The 14,907-nt window shown below is 41.1% G+C and overlaps 1 protein-coding gene across 1 annotated transcript; it reads left to right on the top strand.

Moving 5' to 3' along the window:
• Positions 1–75: 75 nt before the first annotated feature.
• Positions 76–5,819, top strand: CLRN2 (clarin 2). The gene is made up of 3 exons (XM_038400051.2): positions 76–328; positions 3,986–4,165; positions 4,657–5,819. Exons 1-3 carry the CDS (start codon positions 76–78, stop codon positions 4,920–4,922), a joined length of 699 nt encoding a protein of 232 aa, XP_038255979.1. The 3' UTR covers positions 4,923–5,819.
• Positions 5,820–14,907: the final 9,088 nt, after the last annotated feature.

Genomic DNA, 14,907 nt, shown 5'->3' with positions numbered 1-14,907 from the left:
CTGAGCAGTAGCAAAATGTGAAACTCATCTATTACTGCAGAGCGGCCTTGGAGATGATTTCTTGAAACTACTAGGATGCCCAACTGCTTTAAAAAGACCTTGTTTGCCTTGGCTTCTGCATTGAGTTTTGTGTCTTTTCTCTTGATTGTCATTGCTATGGGGACCCAAAAGTGGATGACTGGCAAAATCCTTTGTAAAACAGGAGCTGATTTGGTCAACGCCACAGATCCAGAGCTAGTCAAGTTCATTGGAGATATTTACTATGGACTCTTTCGGGGGGAAAAAATACGACAATGTGGTTTGGGTGGGCGGCGTTCCAAATTCACAAGTAAGTAAAGTTTTGGTTGAATATACAAATACATTCTAAGAGCACTAAGTCCTTTTGTTTGTAGTACCTGTAGAATAGGAATAGTTATTAAACTCATATCTATGGCTCAGTTTACTTGGGGCTTTTATGGTCTGAAATATGAGTGAGAATTTTAAAAAACAAACATTTAGTTATGTTCTTTGGTACAACCTTGTATTACTGCATAAGCAAGATAAGAAAAATATTCCTTAATTGTTATGGGATAGACTTTAAATTCTGTGCTAGGGCCTGTGGATCTCTGTGCCACCCTAGGAGGAGTTCTGGGAAGGAACTGTGACTCAGAGACACCCCTCCGAGTCAGGATTGTCTTAGAGCTCCTATTTTACATGGGGGAAGAGGAAGTATGTTGTGTAGGTCAACTACCCTTCCAGCTGACTCAAAAGGCTGTAACATAGGGGAAGGAGCCATGGCTCTGCTGCTCCTTGACACTCTCTTCTTCCACCATGCCCAGCTGTTTGTGGGAGGGAATATTGGCATACAGCTCCTGCTCACTCACTTGCCTATGCCTGAGCTCAATATCTGGGTAAATTCTGCTCAGGGGAATGACGGAAGGGGCAACCTTATATCTCCTTAGTCCCCTGCTCAATCATGTAGGGCTAATTCAATCCTTAATAAATACAGACTTTCTCATCAGTTGCTATGCAACCTGAAGGGGAGTGCTATAATTGGAGAGTGACTACTGGGATGCATGGATATTATGCCCAAAGGGTCTGATCCTACAGTGCTTACGCAAACCAAACTCCAATTAAAATCAGCAGGACTCTTCCCTGCTAGGACTGCAAGATCGGGCCCTCACAAAGAGTCAACCAGATGGCAGAGTTCCATAAATGAATATAGTATCGAGATTTCCTTTTTAAAAAATGTAGATTTATGAAATCTTTAGTTAGATACTGTGAGCAAACAGCTGTTCTCCCCTCGAGGGGTTGCCTATGCTGGGTGTGGCAGGCGGGCAGGCACTCCAGAACCATTTTGCCAGTGTGCAGCATACACAGGTAGAACACCTCAGGAGGCCCTAGGGGACCACACTTAAAAAGGACCCTTCTTTCTATTGCTGTAGAAACAGGTATTGAACCCAAACCCAGTGACCTCAGAGCACTGTGTGGTGGGTTATCTGCCCCCACCCCTTGATGAGGACGCACAGGAGCTCTTTTCATCCTCTTTCCTTCCTCCCCGCACAAATCTGCAGGCTTAGTTAGAATTTTGCCCTGTACGTTTTGTCCTTATGCCCTCTCCCCTAATAAACTTTATATTAGTGCTCCCAGTATCACACCGACAGTGTGTGCCACACAATGCCCTACCATGATAATTATTCTTTAATAACAAAGGATACTAGTTTCTGTCTCCACACTGCTCAGGCATCCTCCTACCTCCCCCACTCTTCTTCCCTCTGTTGGTCCTTTTTTTCCCTCAGGCTCCAATTTATAGCAAAACCTGGCAGTGTGGTGATTAGTTTTTTAACCCAATTAACAACCCAAAAATTAAATAAATGGAAACATAAACTTTAAAAATACACATGCTTGAAGAGCACTGAGTTTTTCAGAGTAATCCAATCAACTTGGGTCTATGGAGACACAGCCACCTCAGAGAAGTGGAAGAGTTGCAAGGGATCCTGCATGTGTTACTTCACATAGAGCCACATAAAACCTAAGGCCAGCCCGGACTGGGATGCTCTGCAAACTTTATACAAAATGTAACTAAAACTTGGCCAGAGGCACAGCAAAACTAGCTGTTACCTTCCTAGACTACAACTGAGCCAAACATAGAAAAGAAAAAGAAAGTGAAAGAGGAAGGCTAAAATGGTCAGTGATATACTGACCCAAAGAGAAAGGCCTTAGACCATTTCTGGAAAACAGTCATAGAAGGCTTCTGCTGAACAGCTTCTTGATTCTGTAGATGGGGTCCCTAAACAGAGAATGGCTATTCCCTTGCCTGATTCAGAGGCAACCTGAGAAAGGAGACTGAGAAAACTCATCTGACCGCAGATACATTGGAGGGAACACAGAGGAAACTTTGGGCCTATATTATTAAGAGCTTTTTGTAGGTTGGGCCTGGGGACACTGGAACTGGCAGGGCAAGGAGACTGGGACTAGGAGCCAGAAATGGAGGTTGTGGGAGGGACTGGGAGGAAGTGGATGTGGGGGAGACTGAGATTGGATGAGCTGTCGAGGGAGACTGGGACTGGCTAGGCAAAGAGACTGAGAACCAGTGGGGCCTGGGTAAGGAGGGAAAAGGGGACGGGGAAAGATTTATCTGATGAGCAACCAGGAGCAGGGGGGAGAACTGGTACTGATTAGGGAAAAAAACTGGAACAAGGACACAGAGACTGGATGGAGAAAGATTGGAACTACAAACAAGTGGGGATAGGGTCTGTGGCTGCAGCGGGGAGAAGGGGTGCAGTGACTACACACCAGATAGATCGCATGAGGAGCTGGGAGTGGCAGGGAATTGGGATTGGCTGAGAAGGGGAGTTTGGAGGGAGACTGGGAAAGAAGCCTGAGAACTAGTGAATGGGACTGGCTAATTGAGGAGAATGAGACTGAGAGAACAAGCCAGGGTAGGAAAAAGAAGGGACCGGATTAGGACAGGTTGGAGGGAACAGGGTAGAAGGGGTTATGCTTGAGGAGAATGGACAGAACAGTGGACCCATGGGAACATGGAATGAGGCAGGGGTCCTATGGAAAAAATAGTTGGTGACTCTGTAATTAAAGGCTGTATTATAATGCATACACACATGGGGAACAGGCAACCTTAACTGTGGCATTTCCTAACTTTTGCATGCTGGACTTTGCAACCTTAATAATGTTCTTTTAACTTTTTTTTTGGTGGTGGTATCAAGACAGAAGTAACTTGTTCATTAGCACTATCTATTGTGACTGCAGTAGCATATCTAGCCTGCTTAAGGCAGCCTGGCCTGTGGTGAAGTCTCCTAGGCTTACAGCCTGATTCAGCAAGGCACTTAATCACATTTAGTTGTTGTATAAGTACAATAGAGATACGTAACTATTAGAAATGAGCTTATGGCACTGAGTTTGGATCTGAGATTGTGTCTACATTTGGAACTAGGTGTATGATTCGCAGCTCATATAGACATAGTTGCCCTAGCTCTAATCGAGCTAGCGTGCTAAAAATAATAATGCAGTTGAAGTAGCACAGGGATCAGTGAGCAGTGGCATGGGCTAGCTGCCTTGTGTACAAACATACCTGAGCCACAAGGATGCATAATCTTGGCAGCTGGTCCATGCTGCTGCTCGCTAATGCCCATGCAACAGCAGCTACACTACAGTTTTTAGCACACTAGCTCCATGGCAGCTAGTGTGAATATGTCTACTCCAGCTGGGAGATCACACCGCCAGCTCACAGCATAGACATATCCTGTTTCTGAATTTCCCCAAACTTCAGGGGGGTAACAGGGTCCGAATTCTGCTCTTCTGATGTAGTGAGCAGATAAATTCATCCCTCATGAACTAATGCACCTGTATCTACCAGATTGATTCCTCTTGTAAATAATGCCTTGTTAATTTGAGTGAAAAGCAGTTTATAGCATCAGTATAATGTGTATCCTGTAATTTTCACAGGAAGATTTATACACTGAATAACTGAATATTTGTTTCTTGCCAGTCTTCCCACATCTGGTGAAAAAACTGAATGCAGGCCTTCATGTGATGATTTTAATCTTCCTTTGTGCAGCCATTTCCTTTGCTCTGGTCAATTTTGGATTCTGCATTCTCAATGCAATAAAAGTTCCATACCGAGCTATTAAAGGTCCAGCAGGTATATGCCTATGGAATTTACTTGCAGGTAAAATAATTTTAAAATAATTTTTACTACCAACCACATTTGAATAAAATGGTAAAAGTAAATGTGTACAAAAATGAAAACATCTTCCCATTGCCAAGTCTATATTTCTCCTTGGCTTATATACTTGTGTGCAAAAATAGAGTTAGCACTGTATTCCCCTGTATTAGACTAAAACTATTAGAAGGCATTTCAGCCTTCAGCATATTGTAGATTGTTCTGTATGAACAGGGAATTCATATATATAGCCTCAATATCACATACAAGAGAACTTCAATAGAAACATAACATTGGTGCAATGCTTGGTCACATAACTAATAAAGGCCCCAGGTCAGGAAAGCACTTAGGCACATCCTTAAATCCATCCTTAATCTGGCTAGCACTTAATTATATGTTTAACTTTAATCATGTGCTTAAATCATGTTTTTGTGAATCACAGCCAAAATGTCTGACTTGTTTTGAAAATGATTAATTATTTTTTCATTTTGTTGCAGGAGGCTTTACAGCACTGGCAGTCACTAGCTTTATAGCTGCTGTTAAACTTCATCGCCTCACAGAAAGAATTGCCAATTTCCAGGAAAATGTCTTTCAGTTTGTAATTTTGGAAGAACAGTATGAAAGCTCCATTTGGCTTTGTGTGGCTAGTGCTACATCTCATGTAGTAAATTTGTTGCTAATAGCCGTAAGTGGGGTTCATTTCCCTGAATTCAAGACTAAAACAGAAGAAGCGACTGTTACAGCAGAAGATATCATGTACTGATAACCTTCACCTACATTAAACTAGTTCTACAAAGTGAACTCTCCTGAAAAGAACAACTCCTTGGTTCAGCAACTTTAGAACTGGATGGAGATTGTTGCTGTCATGGACAGTAAAACTGCCACTTTCAGAAATATAAAGTATTTTTGAGGCCAGTTGTCAGTACCAGCAATTAATATTCACTGCATGGAAGACAAACTATAGAAACCTCATGATTGAAAAACTAACTAATATGGACAACAATAAAGTTATTTTCTAGAATATTTTTCATCTTCAATATTTTACATATCGGAATTAAAGTATGTTTTCACCAAAACCAAAAAGTGAACTATAGATAAGGAAGAGAATACATAAAGTGTAATACTTTGGCCTTTAAGTTACTAGAATGCATTTTTATTTCAAAGCAGGAAGAACAGACACAGGATTTAAGGTTTTATCCAGAGTTGCAAGCTATTTCCTCAGAATTCTCTGAGAGGAACAAGTACACCCTGTTTATTGATGTGCTACAGAACTGGAAAAGTAAACTCCATTACCTGGAAGACTGAAATGTAAGGGAAATCACCAAGAACTTGTGGAAAGATTTAGAAACAGAGAAACAAACATCAAAAGCTAGACTCAAGAGAAGTGGAAAGAAGAAGAATATGGAATATTATAATCAGAATATGCTTAGGGAAGAATAATAGCATGTAAGAAAAGCGAAGAGCTCTCTAGCCAACGATGGGCAAAATGTTTGTACACAGACTCTAAGTAATAATATTACGATTGTTATAATAACCTGAAGATTCATATTCTGACAGATTTATGGTCCTTGAGCCTCTGCCAATTCTTGTTTTTATCTGAAATTAAAGACCAAAATGTTGTTTGATGAAACAGTATTAAAATGAACAAATACTAAAATGGTTAGATGTGTGAAATACCAACGCTACCACAAGCACTTAATAAACTGAGTCGCAACTGATGCATCATAAACGGAAAATTATCAAGCCTTAATGTAAACATGAGACTTTTTGAGTTTACCTATCAGAGTGAAACAAAATAGATTCCTAAACTATTTATAGATGACAGTTACAGAAAATTGGATGTAAAGAATTTATTTGAATTCATGAAAAACTCTTATGGTAAAGCTACCATCCCAAATTAATTCTTAAAATGCATTTTATTTGTAGTCATCTGATTAATGGAAAACTGCTATATTTTGTAAATTGCAAATAGAAATCTTTATTTTAGCCAAAGCCTCTCTCAAAAGAGGTATGAAAATCTTTTAGAAGAAAGATCTGAATAATTCTTATACTGCTGCAGGATATTTTAAGAAAATCCTTCATTTTTATATGAAAATCCCTTTCCACTGAAAAAATAATTTTAAAAGCCAAGGTCCACACTTTCAAACGTGGGTACTTAAATTTAGGTAAAATTCTGTATCTGATTCCAGACAGAGCAGCTGGGAACTCATCCCATAAGCATTCAAAAAATTCACCCATAAAGATTATAAAATATCCGGGTAAGGAAGGCAGCTGGAATTTTCAATTCTTTTGGAGCACTATTACTATCACCTTTGCATGAGTGAGAAGCTAGAGTCAATAAAGGAGATGTTTCCTAACATAAGCTATAACAGCCAATTTTGTCTTGTATTTGTTTTACTTTTGCTTTGTTGACTTTCCTTCCTTGAGTCAAGACTATGGTGAGGAGGCAATATTAGGAGAGGGACTGCAGAAATCCAACCCACAAAGTGAATATGACTTATATCTTAGCAGCCCGCTCTTGTCTGTCAGTGCCCCCTGGAAGAACTCATCATTAGTGTTCCCACCTTACCTTCACCTCCCAAAACAATTCTGGCTGGCTCTGAATCTTGGGCATATGGCTCTGCTTTACTACATAACTGCAGACCTCACTAGTGCTGCTGTAGTTAAGGCTGAATTTAAGCACAAACTTAACTGCAAAACTTCTTTCCAAGTTGAAGCTTGGTACACAGCACAAGGCCTTACAATACAGCACTTATTTATTTTTAGCCAAAGAACTTGGTGTAAAATGAAATATTTGTCAAATTACTATGCTGTTCTGTGAACATATAACTTAAAAGCATCTTTGATACAGAAACAATGAAATCATGGCAAGTAATTTATCCATAACTAGCCACAACTGCCTTTAGGAACTGAAAAAGGAAAGGCACTTAGAGATATTTAACTTTGAGAAATAGCTATAAAAGTGTACTGGAGCTACTTTTCATAAGGATTTTTACCACTTATTCCAACACATTTTAAAAACTGCTGACATAGTACATGATCCTGAAAACTCTTACTCACATGAGTAATCTACAGTGGGACTACACACCTGAGTAAGGATTACTGATCAGAGTGAACATTTGTTGGACTAGGCTCACAAACTGATCAAAGTGGCTCTAAAGGTACCATTAGGAGCCATTGTGTAAATAAGACTAGAGAAGATGGCTCAGAAGATTTGTACAACAACCTTTTACTTCTTGGTCACCAGTTCAAATTCAGCCAACATCACACACATAAAAATGGATGCAACATTTTGCAATAATAGTCCAAAATGATATAGCTTACAATAGGTTCATGGCTATCACCCTAGAAGACTGTAGTACTGTTTGCACAGCGTGTAGTGTGATCAACTATCATTATCATCTGATGACTGGGAAATGAGTTGGTAACCTGAGTTTTGTTCCTGGTAGACAAGTGCTTGTATCACAAAAACTACCATAACAGCTGATACCCATAGAGGAAGTCACCTGGACTGAACCGATTTGCAGGCTGAATTAGCCTTTCACACCCAGAGGTCATCTCCCTAAAATATGGTTGAGACATGTTGACAGGAGAGGGTGGAGGACACTTGCATTTTAGCTGTCTGTACTGTAACGTTCTGTAAAATCCAAATTCTGATTACAGTTAATGGTGTGCAAATACAGAATAATTCCCCATTCATTTAAGTGGGTTACTTTGAATTTAAATTTGTATAAATGATAAGAGAATTTGACCCATAACCTCAGTTGGGAGAGATGCTGAGGGTTAATTAGCATTTTGTCCTTTTGAATGACCCTTATTACTAGTGTAACGTCCCACACGTATCCTTGTGCTTTCAAATGAGTTTTGTCATAAGGACTTATTCAGTTGTCAACAAATACTGCTATTACTTTAGCTCACAGATTTACATTTAGCTTATACTCCCCAGGTTATGAATAATACTACTGTGCTAGAATTACTCCACTCTTCTGGCTTAAAGCCCTTTTAGTGCCTTCACACATTACTAATATTTGCCAGTGATTCATATTAGTGATTACTATTACTAGTGACTGAATATATAACCTTATCTATGCAAGACTAGCAGTCTGCTACAATTATAGATGGAACTGGTAGCACCATCTATTTTAAGATTGCCCAACACTTCCTATTGTAAGACACTGTTTTCAGTTACCAAACTTTCAATTATTTGGTCGATATATTCAATGTCAGGAATCTGCCTCAAGCCGGTTATTATTATCATTATTTGTAAATTTTAGCCAAAATGGTTTGCTGTTTCCAAGAACGAGGTTGGGGGGAAATACGTTGTTTTGCTCATGTTAAAAAATATTCTGGCAGCCTTTTCTTAAGAAGCTTTAGAGCAGTGATGACAGCAAAATGACTGACCAGGTATTCTACAATTGGTTAATAACATAGTAACCGCATCCTGATTAATAATTAAATCACAGTGTTCTAATACTGTGTGATGCAACGAGCCACAGGAGACACATTAAAGAGCCATTTGGAGCTCCTGAACTCAGTCTGAGTATCACTGCTCTAGAGCTTTGGAGTATGAAATTTGGCAAGGGGGTTAGCTTTATGTCAGGAATGTGCCATATTTGGCCTAGTTATATTCCTTTGAAAAACTGCAGTTCACATGTGCTCATCAGAGATTTCTGAGATTCTAGCAGCTAAATTCAACTGAAGATTCTGTCTGCACTGGGCATGCTCTAGCTAGGGGCTGAGCACAAATTTCTTGCAATTGCAGCTCCGCAGTGCTGTGGGCTGTGCTGGGTTTGGGTACCTGAACAGAGAGCCAGTCTCTCCTCATCTATCAGTGAGCCTGCTGCTGGCCCAGGAGTGTGGCAGAGGAAACTGTCTTATTCATATACAGAGAGGATGGTATCTGCAGGGTGAGAAGGGAAACTGGGCCTGGGAGTTGGCATGGGGGAGACTGGGATGGGCTTGGCAAGGTGATTCTGACTGGGAACTGAAGAGAGCAACAGAAGAGAGGGTCTGGGAGCCACAAGGTAGGGGATGACTGAGACCGGATGAGGAGTGGGGTGAAACTGGGACTAGCTGGGCAAAGAGACTGGGAATGAGAACTAGAAGGGCAGAGGGAAGGAGGTGAAGGGAGGGGGAGATAAATCTGACAAGAAGTGGGTGTCCATGGGGAGAACTGGGACTGGAGGGACAAAGAGGCTTGGGAGGAGGAGGCTGAGGGATGCTGAGACTGGATGAGTAGCCCAGGGGGGGACTTTAGGACAGGGAGTCAGTGAAGAATGCGGGTGGTGGGGGGAGCCTGGAGGCCAGGGTAGGAGAGAGACAGATTGGATTGAGACAGCAGGTGAGGAAACTGGGACTGGCTGGGCAATGCGACTGGAGATAAGGAATAGTGAGGGGACGAACTGGGCCTGGGAGTCCAGAAGGGTGAGACTAGGACTTGTTGGGCAAGGAGAGTGGGATGAGAAGCCTGAGAAATAGAGACTGGGACTGGCTACATGAGGAGAATGGGACAGGGACAAGGAGCCAGGAGTGGGGAAGAAACAGGATGGGAATACAAACAGGTTGGACGGAACAGCATAGAAGGGATCAAGCTTGGGGAGAATAGGCAGAAGAGTCTGCCCACAAGGGCACACTTCCCTCCAGTGCCTGATATGGTACCCAAGATCACTGAGCTTCACCATTCCTCTGCTGTCAGAAAATATATGTGAAACCCACTGGCAGAGTGTCCCATCCCCCATATGGACAACGGAGCCCAATTAAGGTTGCATAGGCAACCATACTGATGACATTTCCCAACTTTTGAGGGCTAGACTTTTCACCCTGCATAGCATAGTGTTCTTTTAATGTAGTTTTTGCGTGTGTGTAAATGTATAGCAGTTGTGATTCCTAACCTTTTCATTTTACCAAACTTAAGCTAGATCCTTAGCTTTACTAAGGTCCCTTTGCACTGCAAGAGCAACCAAGTTTAAAAATCTCTCTCAAAGAGCCAAATTCCAGCCAGTGCAAATGATGATTGTGCCTGGTGCCTGCTGCTTTCCACTCAACTGCAGTCAGAATTGGGTTGCTCCAGATCCAAATGTCATGGTTACTGAAGATCAACTGCAGGTTAGAGTGTCTACAACTGAATGGAAGGTGGACAGCAGAGCATGATGAAGCGTAGCACAAAGGCTCATTAGTTGAGAGTCTAGTGCGGCAATCACAAAAGCCTGAAGTACTCCTAGTTGTAGTACAGTACTTGTGCACAGGCCAGTGGCTGGGAGTTGTCATTTTTCTTGTGTAGATTTTTCTGCTTACTACTAATTTCTTTACAAAAAGAAGAGAAAGAGGAAGTATCACTTACTATTCATTGATGGCCACTTTGCCCACACCAAAGTTGGTCAGAGAATGAAAATATAAGCTTAAGTGCAGCATGTCAGCTTTAGAGGACTGAACAACACCCTTGCGTTTTGAACAAGTGCAAAGCCATGGCAACTGAAAATGGCTGAAACAATATTTCTATACAAAAGGCAGGTTCCTGAGTGATGCGGAACATTCGGCTTTATGTATGGTCAAATGTGCTATTAGGAAAGGGGAGAGCTTAGCTTGCTCTTTTCCCACCTTTAAGTTAACATTATTGATTCTGTTTTTGACAGAGGTGAACATATGAATTGAGAAAAGTGAATCCAATTACTCGACTGTGTTGCTAATATGGATGATGGAGTGACGCTCCCCCGGACAATGTATAACAAAGATAAAGTGATGCACCATGGTGCATGGTTAGTAGAATATTTAAGCCATGACCTTGCAAGATTCTAAGTAGATCCAGCAAAGTAATAAGTGCCCTCAGCCCACATTGACAGTACTCAGTGCCTTCCAAGATCAGACAAAGCTATTAAGAGCCTTTCTCCATATTGCATTAGCAAACTTTTCTTGCGCATAGTAATGATGACATCTGTTGCTTTTAGTAATAAAATGTTATCCCTTATTTTCCTAAACAACAGCATTACACTGGCATCTAAAGGAGTTATTGTCTCATTAAAGCATGAAGGATTGATGTGCTCTTAAAGATTTGTGCATAGATCCCTTATACAATACATTGATAGGAAAGTAAACTCTAGGGGCCTGATCCTGACATTTATTCACACTTAAAACTTCTATTGAAGTAAATGGTCCAAAATCAAGCTTGATGTAAAGCACAGGCTTTGGAAAAAATAAGGACTGGGAACTTCCATCACTGACTCCCACATGAAAAGGATCAGTCCTTAGTGTTGAAACATAAAATACTGCAGCTTTGCAATAATAGCATTCTTCACTATAAATAAAAACCTGGTCTTGCTCCGACTGAAGTCACTGGTAAAGCTCACAATAAGCAGGATTATGTCCAATAGGTATTTTTAAATGTAATCTAGAGGGTTTTTTTACTAAGAGATTTCACTAACTCAGAGTTACTAATTTTTTACATCCAGTTTGCCCCATATTTTAAGTTAATAGGATATGCTGGTGCTTGGCACCTTTGAAAATCTAGCCACTTATTTAGGTGTCTAATGAAGATGTAGGAGCTTAACCTGAAGCAACCTTTCTCTGAAATCTGTTTTATTCAGATATCTATTTCAGTTAGACCTCTGCAGAGAAGATATTACAAACTCCAGCATCATGCCCTTCCATGTACTGGATATGGTCTAAAGACTGGGAAGGATTCTTTGAGGGCTCTCTCAACTTTGGAACAATAAAAGTCCTAGTCAGGAACAGGGAGGGGAGCAGTAGAGAGGGGGACAGAACATTATAGAGAGTCAACAAGTCACATGGTTACTCTTTCAGCACAATCAAAAGACATTTTCACACACTTGGAAAAATGAGCCACTGAGTTTGTAATCTGCTGGTGAGTGAATGTTACAGGCCCTCTTACTCTCTTCTGATCCACAGAGAATATGAATTATTACAGCCTCAACTACAGAGCCTTAACTTTTTAGCTCAAGATGTAACAGCTCATGTTTTTAGCTCTGGAGCTCCTCAGTTCAATTCCTGGTGTGCTCACCAAGAGGGTAGAACATAACATACAAGAACATAAGAATGGCCATACTGGGTCAGACCAAAGGTCCATCTAACCCAGTATCCTGTCTTCCAACAACGGCCAATGCCAGGTGCTTCAAAGGGAATGAATAGAACAGGTAATCCTCAAGTGATCCATCCCGTCGCCCATTCCCAGCTTCTGACCATCCCATATACAGAGAATCCAATAAAACCTATGTAGCTATACATACTATGCCTAAGGCTAAGATTTTGTCATGGTTATTTTTAGTAAAAGTCACGGACAGGTCACGGGCAATACACAAAAATTCACAGACCTGTGAATCTGTCCGTGACTTTTACTAAACATAACGGGGGGCAGGACTAGGTGAAGGGGTGGAATGGAATTCCATGGGGGTGCGGGCAGGACTGACAGGCTGAGCTCCCCACTATGGCAGGGGCACCACCCATCTCTAGCAACTACAGCGGGGGATACAGCCCCACATGCCTGGCCGGTGGCAGCCAGAGGAGGGGCGCACAGCCCTGGGAAGCTGCGAAGGGAGCGCAAGGCTGCAGCCTCCACCAAGCCTGAGATGCTGCGGGAGCCCGGGACACTGTGAGGCTGGGGCTGCAGGGTCCTGGTTCCAGCCCCAGTTGCAGGGCAGGAGCACACAGTTCTATCTCTGCCTCCTGAATCCCTAGAGATCACAGAGGTCCGGTATAGTCACGGAATCTGTGACTACCATGACCTCCGTGACTAAATCGTAGCCTTAACTATGCCTCCCTCCAATGGCCGGCTCATGGCCTTAAATGTTCCTTTTTAGCTATGGCCCTCCCAGAAATAAATAACTATTTCAAATGTTTGGTTTCAGAGTAGCAGCCGTGTTAGTCTGTATTCGCAAAAAGAAAAGGAATGCTTGTGCCACCTTAGAGACTAACAAATTTATTGGAGCATAAGCTTTTGTGAGCTACAGCTCACTTCATTGGATGAAGTGAGCTGTAGCTCACAGAAGCTTATGCTCCAATAAATTTGTTAGTCTCTAAGGTGCCACAAGTACACCTTTTCTTATTTCAAATCTTACCACTTCATTGATTTTCAAATGATATATTGTGCTGCAACTGTTTAAAAATGTAATTTAAAAAGGTAATACGTTCGATTGTTTGTAGACACCAGGTTAGGTATCACACATCTCTGTATCTTGATATAATTCTATACCACTTAGTAATGCTGCAACCTATTATTTAAAATGCTTCCTAGCATTTAGTGGAAAAACTGCACAGTTAGGTGAGAGAAGAAATTATGGATACGCCAGCTGTTTCAAAGTGTACTTTAAATGTAGCAGTGTAAGTTCAGTTACAGGAATCTGGAAAAGTAAAATGATTGTTTCACTCAGCAGCTCAAGGTCTCAGATTCTTGTGCTTAGCAGTCAACCATTCTTCATTTCTCAAAGATTTTCCAGATCATTTGGCATTAAAATGTAATGCATGTGAAGTCCTAGTGAAATGCTACATTCTAGTGTACATGCTAACAATCCAATGAATGTCAACACACCCAAAGCAGTTCCTTTATGACTGGTACTTTTGCTAGAACAACATCACAAATCCACTTCTGTTCAGAATATATAGGATACACTCATGAGTAGATTTTGCAAGAAATCTTACAACAGTCGTTCTCACTAATCTTAAATTTTCATTTATTACCTTGTCTCCTTTTTTCTGTTCATCTCTGAGATTTACATTCTCTTCACTCAGAACCTAACCTCTCTCTCTAAACATGTATATTATGCTCTTAACTGTGGTATCTGAGCAGTTTAGGGCCTGATCCTGCAAACATACACATAACTTCATCTATGAGCGAGTAGTCCTACTGATGCAGTTCATATAGGATCACAGCCAGAAATGCCAAATAGAAATAATTCAAAAGACTAATTAATCAAATAAAAAAGCCAAACAATCAAGAAAGCTTTTCATATGCCACAAAAGAACACAATTCTGTATTGAGAATTCTTTTCATCCTAATAACAGGTTTCAGAGTAGCAGCCGTGTTAGTCTGTATTCGCAAAAAAGAAAAGGAGTACTTGTGGCACCTTAGAGACTAACAAATTTATTTGAGCATAAGCTTTCGTGAGCTTAACCTATGCTCAAATAAATTTGTTAGTCTCTAGGGTGCCACAAGTACTCCTTTTCTTTCATCCTAATGAAATGCAAGTTACGAACAGGATGGCTTTTAGTGTGACCATAAAACATAAATTACAGCTATATGCTTTTAAAAAGCTTATAGTAAGCAAATGGAGAAAATATTTTCATAATGTTCATCTTGAACAGTACTTTTTACTACTCTACGTGAATGCATCGAACCGCTATCCACTTTTTCTGTGCAAGATGTACTGCATACTAATATGGCTACAGCAAATTCAACACTGTAATTTCTACGGTGCTGGATTCATAGATACTAAGGTCAGAAGGGACCATTCTGATCATCTAGTCCGACCTCCTGCACAGCGCAGGCCACAGAATCTGATTTAACTGTTTCTGAGTAAGACATAAAACCATGGTCTAGCCACTTGTCCTTAATAATCTCATTATTCCAGGTATTGCCTAACTCTTGAGTGCCGCCTTTGAAATCTTAACCATGTCCTTTCAAGGTCGTCTTTGTGCGTGATTTTATATAAAAATGACCCCGAGCCACAAACTCCGGCTCCAAATGCAGATGTCCCCAAAGTCTGGGGTGATGGTGGGGGGAGGGAGGCGAAGGGGAACAG

This window comes from Dermochelys coriacea, chromosome 4 (assembly GCF_009764565.3).
Source record: "Dermochelys coriacea isolate rDerCor1 chromosome 4, rDerCor1.pri.v4, whole genome shotgun sequence".
NCBI lineage: Eukaryota > Metazoa > Chordata > Testudines > Dermochelyidae > Dermochelys > Dermochelys coriacea.
Note: the sequence above shows the minus strand (reverse complement) of the source record. Positions and strands in the feature narration are given on the sequence as shown.